We start from the raw sequence: 14,058 nt of genomic DNA, 5'->3' as shown, positions 1-14,058 counted from the left end.
AATGGACTCTCAAAGAAAGAGACAGGAGAGAGCTGGGAAGCCGATTTGTTCACGAAAGCGTTAAAGAGAAAATGGTAGTGACAAAAGGGGAACCGCACAGACCGTTGGACGATTAAGGGGTTAACAGTCAGAGGGAGGATGATAATGGAGGCTGAAGCAGCTATGAAAGAACTGCAGCACACAGAGAACCACAGAAACCACAATCAACCTGAGTCTGTGAGGAGGGAAAACTGCTGCAGCTTCCTCGTATCAATAATGTTCAAATCTTTTCTTATCTGTTGACTTCCAGAATAAATCCCAGAAAACGCACACGCACACACACACACACACACTTCTGTGTAAACACTAGTGCGGCTGCAGAATCGTTCCAGATGTTATGTCTCAAACAACAAATCTTTCCTACAGTGATTCAGTGGAGGATTCCTACAGAAGGTCTTCCAAAAAGACTTATTGTGACCTTTCCCAGCTGCAGACATGACTGCCGCATCCACATGATCATGAACAGCTGATACAGGTAGAAAAAACACATGCAGCAGATGACATACCTCGAAACATCTAATGAAACATGTTATTGGTCTGCAGCTACTGCACCATTTAGCAATCTTGCATAATGCTCAGCAGGTTAGTCACCAAAACTGGACCCGTGACAATCCTCAAACATTGCTACGGGATGATTTACGCTGACTCCCTGAATCATAGTATATATAAGCATTTTTACCTGCATCGGAAAATCCACGGGTTGTTTCTGAGAAACGCTGCAGCCTGTCGTACTTATACCACACTGGCTAAAACATTACAGTGTAACCAAATGTAGATACACACACACACACACACACACGCACGCACGCACGCACGCACACACACACAGGTCCCACTGCTCCACAGGATCAGCATTAACAACATGACCATGATGGTTAATGCTGTGAACCAGCCACACTTTGGTGTGATTTGAGAAGGGTTGAGAAGATATCTTTTGAAGCGTTTTACACGAGTTGGTTTTTGTACTTGACGTTTTGTACAATGTCGTGGCTGAATTGCAACTTGGTGGTGAAAGAACCTGCAGTGACATTCAAAGCAACAAAGTTAGCAAGCTTGTCTCACAAGCCTCAAGGCCTTCACTTTGAGATAAAGTATATACAATATATGAGAATCAAGATAAACTGACATTTTTCATGTGAGGCACCAAACAATGGTTTCCTTGTTTAAAAATCCTTTGTTTTAACCATCCACATAATATCCTTTCTTCTCCGATCAACTGGTACCTATCTGGCTTTTATTACTCTTAACTCTGTGTCATAAGGAGTAAAACCAATATACATAAGGAGTAAACATATTTTGACGGTCTCTGAATACAAAGGTACAAACCATACTGCTTTTACATGCTTTTTTTGTGCAAACTCCAAACATAAGCTCGCTCATCTAATCTGTAGGCCACCACACTGCCCGGTTATTCCTAAAGGTGAGAAGGAGAGAGGAAAACTCATCACCTCATACAGCCGAAGCTCCCCTCCAAGCTGGAGAACCCTCGGAGGGTGATAAAGACCCAGAAACACAAGTTTACCCAGAGGTTTTCCACTTGCAGTCTTACACGACTTCTCTTCTGCTCACTCTAAAAGTGGGGTGGCTTTGCTCCACAAAATGCTGAATAACAATATATTTTACATGGGAAACAAAAACATCTGTTGAAAAGAAAATGTGTTGGAGAAAAAAAAAAATCACATCGAGAAGAAAACAAAAAAAGCAACATTGTGTAAAGAGAGTGTAAAAGCCTTTCGGGGCACAATGAGCATAAAGATGGGATGTTTGAACACCCCTCAACAATCGGCCACTCTTGTCTCTTTCAGTGTGGTGACGGGTGGCGGATCACACTTTTGCTGCATTGTCACTGATAGCTATTTTTACTCTTTCCAGCTAGGTGATTTGAGGTAACGAAGGCGGCCCGACAAAGCCGGAGAAAAGCAGCTTCATTCAACTCGTGTCCTGTTTCGATTCGCAAAGCTTGTGTGCTGGCAAAGAGCCACTATAGCTGGAGATACGAACACACGCACATGCAGTGGTAATTTGCATACATTAGAGAAACACACATACATTCTGATCAGATGCTGGGATCATTTCTTTATTCTTTATAAATAGTACCGACACTGTTTTTTCTATAAAAAGCTGAAAGGCTCACAAGCAGCAGATCATCTAAAGGCTTTTAATTCTTCGCTGAATATGTATCAGTGGCCAAAGGAGGCTGATTGAGTAAATTAAGTAGTACAGCTACTCGGGGGATCAGCAGTCAAACTCTGAACTGAGGATAGGAAGACCTGATGAGAAAAAGAGCTAACAGCATATCCAATGAGAGTGGCACTGCATCATCCTCATCATCATCATCATCATCATGAACATACACACACTGTATGCATGAGTACCGCACACACACTGCCACACAAAACAAACGCTCTCTGTACAAAATTTCACAATGGTAAGGGAGGCTTTCAAAGCTTGAAATTTAAAGGGCAGGCTGTAAGCCAAGCGTTAGTCGATTGTGTGATAAAAGTATGATGAAATCACACATGTCTCACATCTCATTACTGCACTCTCCACGCCCCCAAACACTGTGTTCAACAAATATTTGAAAACAGCCAGCAGGCAATTTTGAAATGGCTGTCAGTTCGCATGTCGACAATTTTTTTGCATGTTTGCGCACCTGCACACACACACACACACACACACGCACACACACACACACACACACACACACACACACACACGCACACACACACACACGCGCGCGCACACCAATATGAAGCCATTACTGTATGTCTGAGTGTCTCCAGCACTATAATGAATGACAAATATCTGCTTACAGCTGCATTACTCATACTCACATACTCTTTTGTGTTGTGCTCATGCCCTAACGCAGGAACAGCCTCAGATCAATAACCTAATTAGCCATAAAGCATATGCATTGCAGTGATACATTATATGCCTGGCATCACTTGGCCAGCATCTTGAAGGAATTACCATATAAATGAACTACGGGCATTTATTAAGCAAAGAGCCATTGTGGAGACTTGGCAAGCTATAGAAAGTTAAAAAATGAAACAACACACGTTAGAAAAAGGGAAACATTGTAAAAGGTCAAACAGCCAAGTTACAAATCGCATGAACTGCTGACAGAGTAAAAACATGCTATGACTCTACGTCTGGAGTAAGTAAGCGGCGAGGCTCGCAGCAACTGAGGAAACCCCCAACACGCTTTCTTTCCACTCTTTGTATTCAACTGGACCACAAGTAATTCAATACACCTCTCCTTGTGCAGGCTCACTCAAATGAAACGCAAAGCGAGTGAACTATATCAAGTGGAGCACTATTTGAATACCACTTACAGTAATATCAGTGTTTGTGAGGGCTGCCTGGTGGCGTGTGTGTGTGTGTGTGTGTGTGTGTGTGTGTGTGTGTGTGTGTGTGTGTGTGTGTGTGTGTGTGTGTGTGTGTGTGTGTGTGTGTGTGTGTGTGTGTGTGTGTACTTCTAAACGTGTTAGAGGTAGAAGTACAGAATGATTTGTAAATCCAAAATATAATCTTGTTCCACACATCGTTCCTTGACCAAACTCAACACCCCAGAGAGAGAGAGAGAGAGAGAGAGAGAGAGAGAGTGTGAGAGAGGGTGATCTCTCCATAGCAACACACGTGGTAACACAAATCTATTTCAGAGCAGCGGTGCAACATAGCACTTAAACACAGCAGATCAAAAGGAGAAAGAAATAAAAATAGGGAAAACAGCAATCAATTATTAAAAGAGCTTCATGTTCATACTTACAGCCTGCGCGTTGCCGGCTGGAGTCAAAACTGAGAGGGTCCTAGAGCTCACACCTCTACATGGACTTTGTTATCAGAGATTTACATCAGCGGCACGCCTTCGTCACATACGAAGGATGTGAGCCGAGATCTGCCCCTTGTCTGACATTTAATTGTTCAGTGGGATGTGTTTACTTTGAAGGTGTTGGCTGCCCTCGCATTCTCAAATGCAGAAGGCAGTGGAAACATGGACGCCTAATGAGAGAAAAAACAAAACGGAGGCCCTGTAAGATCAGCGGAGAGATGACCGATAGAGAAAGTTTAAATCAACATAATGTTTCTCCTGGCACGGGCCCACTTGTAAATCATATTGCTGTAAGCAGATCTGTCTACAATGATTGTTCCAAGCTCCAGCATTCAACTTTACATCAGCGTGATTATGGATCCAACACAAACACCCAACTGATAAGACAAACTGCCTCCTTTTAAAGAGAGCCAGCAGCCCAATTACCTCAGCTTTTTCCTTCATTTAGACAATTAAGACAGCTAAAAAGACACATGTGCTCTGATAGGGCTCACTTTAAGTAAATTACGCAACTTGAAACTAACCACGGAAAAGAATAAAAATAAAATACTAAACACAGAGATTTCAGTGAATAAAATAAACTGCCAACAAGTTAATTTACTATTTAAAAAACAGGGTTGTTTTTTTTTCCACTCACAACCAGCACTAAACTCAACTACGCTAAATCCTCCAGACAGCATCGGCGAGACATTAAGTTGGTTGCAAGTGCCACTTTGATATATGCTGAGTTGACCTTTCCCAGATCATATGGGGTGATTATACGCATGTTGGACTGCAGTTTGGCAGGAGCTGCACAAAATGCTTTACCGTAATAGCTTTGCTCCACTTTGAAGCCATTCATTCTGCACTGACATATACAACCTTATGTTCTCCCGAAAGGTGGGCTGACACTCGTCGACACACACACACACACATTAACACACCGAGCTGCTGCAAAGCGGCTTAGAGGCCTGTTGCACTGCACAAACGAAGTGACAGGTTGTAGAGATAGACGGCACATTTATTCTTCTTTTAACTGAAGATATGCTTTCTCCATTTGCTGTGAGCTGAATGTTCCAGATATTAGGATTATTTCTAAAATGTAATATAATTTATGTTATTCACAATATAATTATTCAGTCCGGCTTTTTGATGGGACTTGATTTCGTTTGTATTTGTCTTAAGTTACAAATATAATTTGGGGGTTTTATTTATTGGATTAAAAAAAAAAAAAAAACATAATTTTCTAAACAGAATGACTTCGTTTCATAGCACATTTGCCCTCACTGTGTAAAACCCTGGTTCGATCCCAGGCTCCAAGTTTTCCTGTGTAGAGTTAGCATGTGCATGAGTGGGTTTTCTCAAAATGTTTAACTCAACATATAACTAAATACATGCGGTTCAAGGTAACTCTGAGATCACCCTTATACTTGTGCGCCCATGCGTGCAGCTTGGATCAGTTCTCGCGCCACATGGCCCTAAGTAAGATAAAGCTGGTATAGAAAACAGTTGGATGATTTTACATTATTCATTGTAATAATATATGTTGAACAATTTATAACAAAGCCAAAACTTATTGAAAACATATCTGTCATATAATCTGAAGATCACCACATGTGAAACCGCTACAGTTTGATTCAAATTCAAATTGTCTGATTCCCCTTCAAATCATAAACATGCCAAAGGGTAAAGAGCCCGCTTATTTCTTGTCTCTACGTTTATGTTTTGCACGTATTTTCCTGACTTTCAAAGTTAAGATTTGGCATCAAATCTGCCCGTGTGTAACGTGATTCATCACAGACACGACGTCTGTGTATCCTCAAAAATCTGCCTTGTTAAACGAGAGCAAATCCACCAGTGTTTATGTACGACAGTGTCCCTGCAGGGGATATCACCATAGCAGTAAGTGGCAGGCATTAGAGTACTTACACAGCCTATCACAATAGAGGCAGCAATGCACCTTTCAAAGCACAATGTTATTGAGGCAGGACACAATATCGTACTACCTGCCATCAGTTCAGTGGGCTAGCTATTGAGTTGCAGGGCGTGCTGTGGGATACTGTAATCGTATACACTTTATCAGGCTTGTTCTGTCACAAGTGTTTTGTTTAAGGGATTTCAAACGGGAGCGGGGGTAGGGGGCTGTCTCATTAAAGGCGAGTCAATAAGATGTAACCACGATCCCACAAATATCCATGAATAGATAAGCATGTCTCGCCGTATCAAAATACTTGGCACAGCCAGAACTGAGCGAGTGAAGCACGTTTGATACTCAGGCACTGTGTCACGGGAGGACTCGTAAGATTTTTTTTTTTCTCTCTCTCTTCAGATTTCCAGTTTCTTGTTTGAAACAGCTTTATGTAATAGTTGTGGTAAATAAATGTCTTGGTCATAGTGCCAACTGAGCTGCTACACAAAGGAAAGGCAGTAACTCCATTTTGTTCATGTGTAAGAGTTTGCCATCATAATCCCGCTTGAAATTCACAAGATGTTTGTCAGGATCACTGATATGCTGCTGTGGCCTGACATCTCAACACCATTTTCCAGTCTTTCATTTCAATTTAACCATCAGATCACCTTGGAAAAGACACAATAGAAAACTTCCATTAATTTATAAAGCTTGTTAAAAGTTCCAACTGCTTTAAACAGTATGTATTCTGACTATTTCCCAGTTGATCTGAGGCTCTTCATAATGGTATGATAACACTATAATTATGACAACATGGGCTGTAATTTATGAGATAACAGTATGACATATTCCTAACAGGCAGCATGCTTTCTTTGATTTTTAAACTCACTAGAGCAAAAGTCCTGCACCACATCTTTACCTTTAGCTCAATATATACAGCAAATAATAACAAATGTAAAGCCTGCAAATGATAAACTCATCCTTTCATTTTCATCTGTAAGTTTGCATAATATTTGAATCTGCCACAAAAATCTTTGTTTAAGTTTCTACAACGCCTTTGGAACAAAACCTGCTAAAACAAGCTTTGAGTTACAAAAAGAGGAAAAAAAGTTTTATTATCTTGTGTCATTTTGATTTTTTGCTGATGCTCCAGAATTGTGCCAAGTTCAGAGCGGGCATGTCAAGGTGGTTCGATGTGTCACCTTTTACTCCGAGTGCCAGCTCAGCCACTTGAAAACAGTGGTGGAATGTTAAAAAGGAGTCCAGTGCTCTTATTTAGATGCTGCACCTTCATCAATGCCTCCCGTTCTTTTCTTATTTTCTCATCCGGTGACATAAAAACTTCATCTTGACTGCACAGGGAGCGAAACACGGAGGGAGGGAAAAACAATAACAATGGCAACGAAACAATCCATCCTGTAAAATATTCAAAATACAGCTTTCACACCCAAAATAAACATCTGTTCAAATGCCCATCTGTCCATCGGTATGAGTAATAATTAGCTATGTTTCACTAAACAGATTCTTTATAGGGGATAGCTGGTGGTTTTGCACTCAGCGTGCTGTGATGTTTTGTTTTTTTTCTGCAATATCCTTGCCATTTGATTCTGTATTTTTCTAGTATCTCTTATCTCTTCGACTCCAATTATACTGAAACAATTTACTCTCCATCCTTATGTAGAATGTGAACCAATCACCTCTAAAAAGATAGAACAAAATGTACATGGTGAGCTCAGTAACACTTTCTCATATCACTTATTGCCAGTGAAAATACAGTAGAGCTCATTGGATTGAGAATGAAAGCAGACTGCTTAACATTTCCCCCGGTAGAGCGTTTTCTTCTTTGTTTTTCTCTTTTAACACATGCTGACACATGCACACCTCTCCACCTGTCATCACACCTATGATTCAATTTTGTACAGGGCGGGATTTACTCATTTTACCCCTCTAGAATATGTCACAAGAATCCGACGTGTTCCGTTGGATTTCCTTTGGTCAAATGTAAAAGCCCTTGTGAGGTTTTCACTGTCACTTAAGGACTGTACGTGTTGCGTGTCTGCTATGGTGGAGTGTCTCCTGTTAGCAGGGAAAGGGCATCATTCCATGCACAGCTTGAAACACATCACTGTATGAAGTGAGTTTGATGAGTAGGGATGCTCACACTGGCAGGTACAGGCCTCATCATATGATGAGGCGCTCTGTCGCTTGTCTGGAAGGCAAAATATTAAAAAATCCTCCCCGCTCAGATACCCCTCTGTTCTGTGGAAGCAACAAACGCTTCTTCTCTAATTCAGTCTCCGCGCAGCGTCATTAGAAGATGTTCAGTGGGAGCACCTGAAACAACACTGCAACATGGAACAGGTGTGTGTGCGCGCGTGGGAGCGGGCATGCGTATGTCTCCACCGTCGCGAGGTTTTTTTCTCTCTCTTTTTTTTTTTCCTTCCTGTAATGCATGCACTGCATGCGCGTGCTGGTACGACCAAATGAAACAAACACCAGGTTAGATAAGAAATATCAATGACCGGGCTTACATGCACGATGATAGTTCCATCGTTGCGTTTTGGCAAAGCTACCACCAAAACACTGAATGACGACTCAAATACCCCCTCCTTTACATACACACACACGCGCGCGCGCGAGGGCGCGCACATAAGCAAAGGGGAAAAAAAAGCTCTATGACAAATCATATGACAGGCGTGGTCATTGAGTAAAAATGTTAAGGCCAGTTTGTGGGTGTCATTGGAGACTAATCACATGAGAAAATATGTGGAAAAATATACCTTATGGGGGTCGATGCGGATCCTCTCCTCTGCTTTATGCGGGCTCTCGGGCCACAGGTGATAGCTGGAGCCGTAGTTGGGGCTGTCTTTGCTGCTGTTGCTGCCAGTCGCAGACGAGTTCCCCACGTATGCCTGTTGTGTTAGACGGGAGTCGTGGCCGTGTGGCTGCGCCTGGTCGCTTGGCGCGGCGATCCTCCCAGACTTATTGCGGTCTTGTTCACAGTGCTGCGGACGCTGGGGACAGAGCCCCGGTGCGCCTTGCTGCTGCTGCTGTTGCTGCTGCCGCTGCTGCTGCAGCTGCTCTTGCTGTTGCAGCAGTGGAGCCTGGTGAGTCCTACATAGCTCTCCTGAGCCGCTGGCGCAGTAGTTGATAGGCAAGCTGCTCCCCACCAGGAGCTGTTGCTGCGCCCGTAATTGAGGGATCTGTTGCTGCTGCTGCTGCTGCTGCTGCTGCTGCTGCAGGTTCTGAGTCTGAGACTCGAATGTTCTCCTAGCCTCGGTTGACTCACATACATTTAAAGAGCGCCCTTTCTGGGAGTTTGCACGGATTCCTTCAGGGGAGGGGTCCCTCTGTTGGAGTCTTAAATGACAGTGCTGCTGCTGCTGCTGCTGCTGCTGCTGCTGCTGCTGTTGCTGTTGCTGCTGCTGCTGCTGCTGCTGCTGCAACAACTGCCTGTGGTCTCGGTGCGCTCCTGCTCCTCCTCCTCCCCTGCAGCGTTCCACGATGCTCGCCTGTTGGTAATTACTGTCGCTCCTCCGGAGGCGATTCTCCCTTTTAGACTCCCGGGAGAAGAGCAGAGAGGAGGACGATGCTGGCGGCGGCGGTATAGGCGGTGGGTAAAGTGGGGAGGGCTGCGGTGGGAGACGGTCGACAGGATGGGGCTGATTTTGAGAAAGGCTCGCCTCCTGCTCAGAAAAACTGCAGTGGCAGCTCGGAAAAACGGGCTGTTTCTCTGATTGCGGTGGCGGCGGCTGCTGGTGAGAGCCGGCCGGGGCCCAGGGATCCTGCTGCAGGTGCGCCGGCTGCCCGGTGCCGGGTTCAGCGCCCCGGTGTGAAGGTCGCTGGATGGTGTCGTAGCTCGCCAGAGGCAGAGGGTCGCCGCTGCGAACAGGTCTCCGTGAGGGCTGGCTCACACAGGGGAGCTCCTGGAGGCTCTGGCGGTGAGCGGCGGTGGTCGGAGTGCGGTCTCGGTGGTGAGAAGAGGGCGGGGGCGGCAGGCTGAAAACAGGAGCGACTTGCTCTCGGCTCTGCTTGCTGCTCGCTTGCTTGTCGTCGGGGCTCTGGTGCTGATGGACAGCTCCCGCGTACCGATGCCGCATCCCCCTGATCGCCTCGTCTCGCTGTGGTTGCTCCTTTGCCGTGCAGAGCTCCGACACCCGTTCATTGCGATCAGTCCCAGCAGAATAGGACCGACTTGTATCATTGGTAGGTTTGACCAGGACCTGCCTTAAAACGTCACTGTGCAGCCAAAACACCGCCTTCGACTCAATATCGGTCCATTGCCTGCCATGCGCACAGGTTGCAGCGGATCGATCGCTCCTTCAGGGTGTTGGGATTACACGAGAAGCAGGAAGGTGTTTCAATCTTGCGCGCATGGTCGATCATCTTAATCCACTGCGGACCTAATACATCCAGTTTGCCGATGTTGCCATAACCACCCTGCATAATCAGAAATCACTTTTACTGCTACGTCACCTCAACAGATCCCCTGGCCTGTCAAACATGAGGCTGCGCCCAAATACATTCTCACTATTCTTCAAGGCCGACTCTGAATGATTACTTTTCTCTCTTGTTGAAAAACCCCAAAGTGTCAGCACTTTAAAAGCCACAGGAGGAAGAATAAAATTTTTTTTTTTTTAAAAAAAGCTCTATATGCAAGACACACTTCCACTTGTTGGCCCGCAGCAGTAGAAAGTCATGCAATCTAAAGGACTGCAAGGATTACCTCATGACACGCAGCTAAAGCCTTGCAGTATAAGGTTTTTTAATAATTGATATGCCTGGTTTTGTATTACCAGGCAGAAATATTTTGAAAGGCTGCTGCATGCAGAGTGTGCGCTCGGCGCGCAGCCTGCTGTGAGAGATCCGCTGCCTGCCGCTGCTGCATCTCTCTGGGTAAGATGGTGAAGACTTTCCTGTCACAGCAGCCTGGAAGCAGGCTAGATGGAGACAGAGGGAGGCTGGGAGCACGGAGGGAGCGAAGACGCACATTATCAAAATAGATCAAGTCAAGCAGCCAGAGGACAGACAGCTGTCCATCAAATCCTGCTCCTGGAGTGAAGACTATCCATTCTTCACTACTGGAGTATCATTACATGCATGTAATAATTGAAAAGTTGGATTAAATGTACTTTATAATCCTCTATGAAAGACGATTATATGTCCATATAATCAAATAAAGTTTTCTTCCAAAGGTAGTGATGGAAAGTTCGGATTTCAGTATATAAAGACCATAATAGCTAAAGGACAGAGGCATCACATTATTTAATATGGAAGAAAAACAATAAATGGTCAAGCATGACTTATTCTAGTTTGCAAGGAAGCCTTTTAATACAGTTGGCCACTGTTCAAAAATCGACTCAAACCATAGGAAAAAGAAAGAAAGACAGAAAGAAGGGAAGGAAGGAAGGAAGGAAGGAAGGAAGGAAGGAAGGAAGGAAGGAAGAAACTAACTAACTAACTAACTATCTAACTAACAAGAGTTGAAAGTTTGCACCCCCATTTTAATGCAAAGCTTCTCTAGCGTGGATTTTTTTCAAATGTGTGCAAAAAATGGCATGTCTTTCAATGCAGTGACCCATACTTGATGTCCTTATCAATACTTTTACATACTTTTGAAGGGTTTAAAAAAACGACACAAGGAACACAAACATAAAATTTGAGTACACGGTGGAGAAGTTGGAACTTAGCTGAAGAGACAGGAGGGGAAAGAGATGACGGAGCTCGGGCGCCAACTTTTACATCATACATCAGCCATTCCTAATAAGTAATAATCCTTCCTTAAAGCTGGCTCAGCCTTTTGGACTTTTGATGGGTTTAAAGACTGCAGTGGTGGCGCACTTTACCTATTCCCTGGAAGAAAACGGAGGGACACTGTTTAATAGTGATGTGAAGTACTGCAGGAATTTGGAGTCGAGCTCCAGCCAAGGCTGCATTAGAAACCTGATCATTTTCATTAAGTAATTGGTTGCTGTGACCTGTGTGAGTTCCTTGGCAAGATGGAGTTTCATTTGTTAGTTTGGGAAGCAATGTTACTGCTTCCACATGAATAATTAAATCAAACTTTACAACTCCTGGACGCACACAAACACTTATACACCAACTCACCATCCTTGCCAAAGCCTACATTTTCTCGCTTTCTCGCTTTCTCTATGTTAAAAAGCATATTGTGTGTTTCGGTTCCTGTGTTTCTCTTAGAGGGAGATGCAGCGGAAGATCTGTGACACTAAAATGGTAGAGGAGGAAACATGGAGGAGGCCAATGGCTGCAGCACATAACGTAGGAAGTAGATAAGAAGCCTGTAATTACAGAGAAAGAGAAAACGCGTGTGTGTGTGTGTGTGTGTGTGTGTGTGTGTGTGTGTGTGTGTGTGTGTGTGTGTGTGTGTGTGTGTGTGTGTGTGTGTGTGTGTGTGTGTGTGTGTGTGTGTGTGTGTGTGTGTGTGTGTGTGTGTGTGTGTCCGTGCACGCATACAAAAGAAAGAAAGAAAGAAAGAAAGAAAGAAAGAAAGAAAGAAAGAAAGAAAGAAAGAAAGAAAGAAAGAAAGAAAGAAAGAAAAAGGACACTGCACACTATTACACACTTATATGTGTGCATGTGTGTAAAAGAAACCAGATGTTGAGAGAGGGAGAGATGCAGGTGCAACTTCACAGACTAGATCAAAAAAGTTCAACTGAAAAGAAGTGGAAAACAGAAAATGTGTTGTATTGTAAAGTAATCTCACACACATGCAGATATTAGTCAATTATATTAACACCACAGCATCTGCACTGATAGGAAAGCTGTGAATGTCCTTACAGTTTATGATCTTAGAGATCATCATATGGTCTGATCTGTTATTGTTATTGGTCTCTATTGTCTATTGGGTAAAATATCCACTGATGAATATCAATGTCAGCAGTTTTCCCTTCACAACATGTAAATTAACTGGTGCGATTCGGACTGGAGGTTTGGCACGACTCGATCACTTGACTGAACACCAGTGGCTGTATGGGGTTTATAACCAGAGTCCATGTCTATATTGGGCGGTTTCCCGGACAGCCAGACTGCTATGATGTCTCTTGTTTGATCCCCTAAAATCAAATTACAGTAATATCAGTTTTATCTGATCATGATATCCGCCCGTGGCTGCGAGATTAACAATAAAAAAGTAATGTTTTCTTTAATATCTGACTGTGTGTTGCTGTTTTTTGGTCTTCTTGTGGTCATTGTACATCTTTTGGTGGATAATTATGCATATTTGGTGTGGTATTGGCCTCTGTTTTGGTTACTTTGTGCCAACTTCTCATCAGTTTGTGTGTATTGTTTTGTAAATTAGGATTTTCCTGATAGTTTTGTGGCTACTTGTGATAATTCTGTATGCCCTTTGTATTTATATTTCTGTGAGCAATTTGACCATTTCCTCCCATACAGTATACAATTGTAACTTTCTTGTTGGGTTGAGCTAATATAAGGTCCCAAAATAACTCACTTATCACTCTGAACATAGGCTTTCTTTTTGTTCACTACAATTTTACTAGTTTGTTCAACTTGGATCACATTTGAAATACTACAACTCCAGTTAGTTGTTCGGTATCTCCGTGCATTTTGATTTCAGGCTCGTCACAGTTGTAGTATCAGTACTATGTGTACCAAACACATATAAGAGTTCTTTATTCTTGGAAATGTTTTAAAGCAGGATTTTCGTCCAAATTATAAATGTCATAGTTTGACACAGATAAAAATCCCAATCTGAGAGCACAGTGATATCAAATCTTTTGAAACGGGCGCATCAGCACTAACTAACTAACTCACTCACTCACTCACTCACTCACTCACTCACTCACTCACTCACTCACTCACTCACTCACTCACTCTGGATTTACTGGAGATGTTATTTCAGGCATTAAAGGGTTAAGCCAATGTTTAGGTATGCCAAGTGATTTTTGACATTTTTAATATCTGCAGGAAACCCAACAGTTATTCTAAAAATAAAAGCAAAAAGCCAAGAAAAGAATCTGTGTAAAAAGCAAACATATTTTGAAATGTTCACTCTGGTTAAAATTCCACACTTTGTTTGTCCCTTTATCATGTCAGATGGTTGCGTGTAAGGCAGCCATCTTGAATTTTTTTTTGTTTCAATTCACTGCATGTCACTGCTACCACCGTCATCTCTGTCAACAGCAACTGAGTGGACTGAACACCTCTCGAGGACTGAGGCTGTGGTGCAGTAGAAACAGCAGCAGGCCCAGACTCAGTGCAGTGACCTGTGAATAATGCAACACACATTCATTTGGACGGCTGCGGACGGCCTGTGTAA

At 43.3% G+C, this 14,058-nt stretch overlaps 1 protein-coding gene across 1 annotated transcript in view; it reads right to left on the bottom strand.

Moving 5' to 3' along the window:
* The window catches only part of kcnn1a (potassium intermediate/small conductance calcium-activated channel, subfamily N, member 1a), a 53,940-nt gene extending 44,047 nt beyond the window's left edge, over positions 1 to 9,893 (bottom strand). The window contains exon 1 of the mRNA XM_080463826.1: positions 8,540 to 9,893. Within this exon, the coding sequence (XP_080319952.1) occupies positions 8,540 to 9,859 (1,320 nt within the window). The 5' untranslated portion in view covers positions 9,860 to 9,893. The remainder of the gene's footprint in view (positions 1 to 8,539) is intronic.
* Between the last annotated feature and the right edge of the window lie 4,165 nt (positions 9,894 to 14,058).

Source organism: Lipophrys pholis, assembly GCF_963383615.2.
Source record: "Lipophrys pholis genome assembly, chromosome: 1".
Lineage (NCBI taxonomy): Eukaryota > Metazoa > Chordata > Actinopteri > Blenniiformes > Blenniidae > Lipophrys > Lipophrys pholis.
The sequence above is the reverse complement of the archived record's forward strand: the minus strand, read 5'-3'. Positions and strand labels throughout refer to the sequence as shown.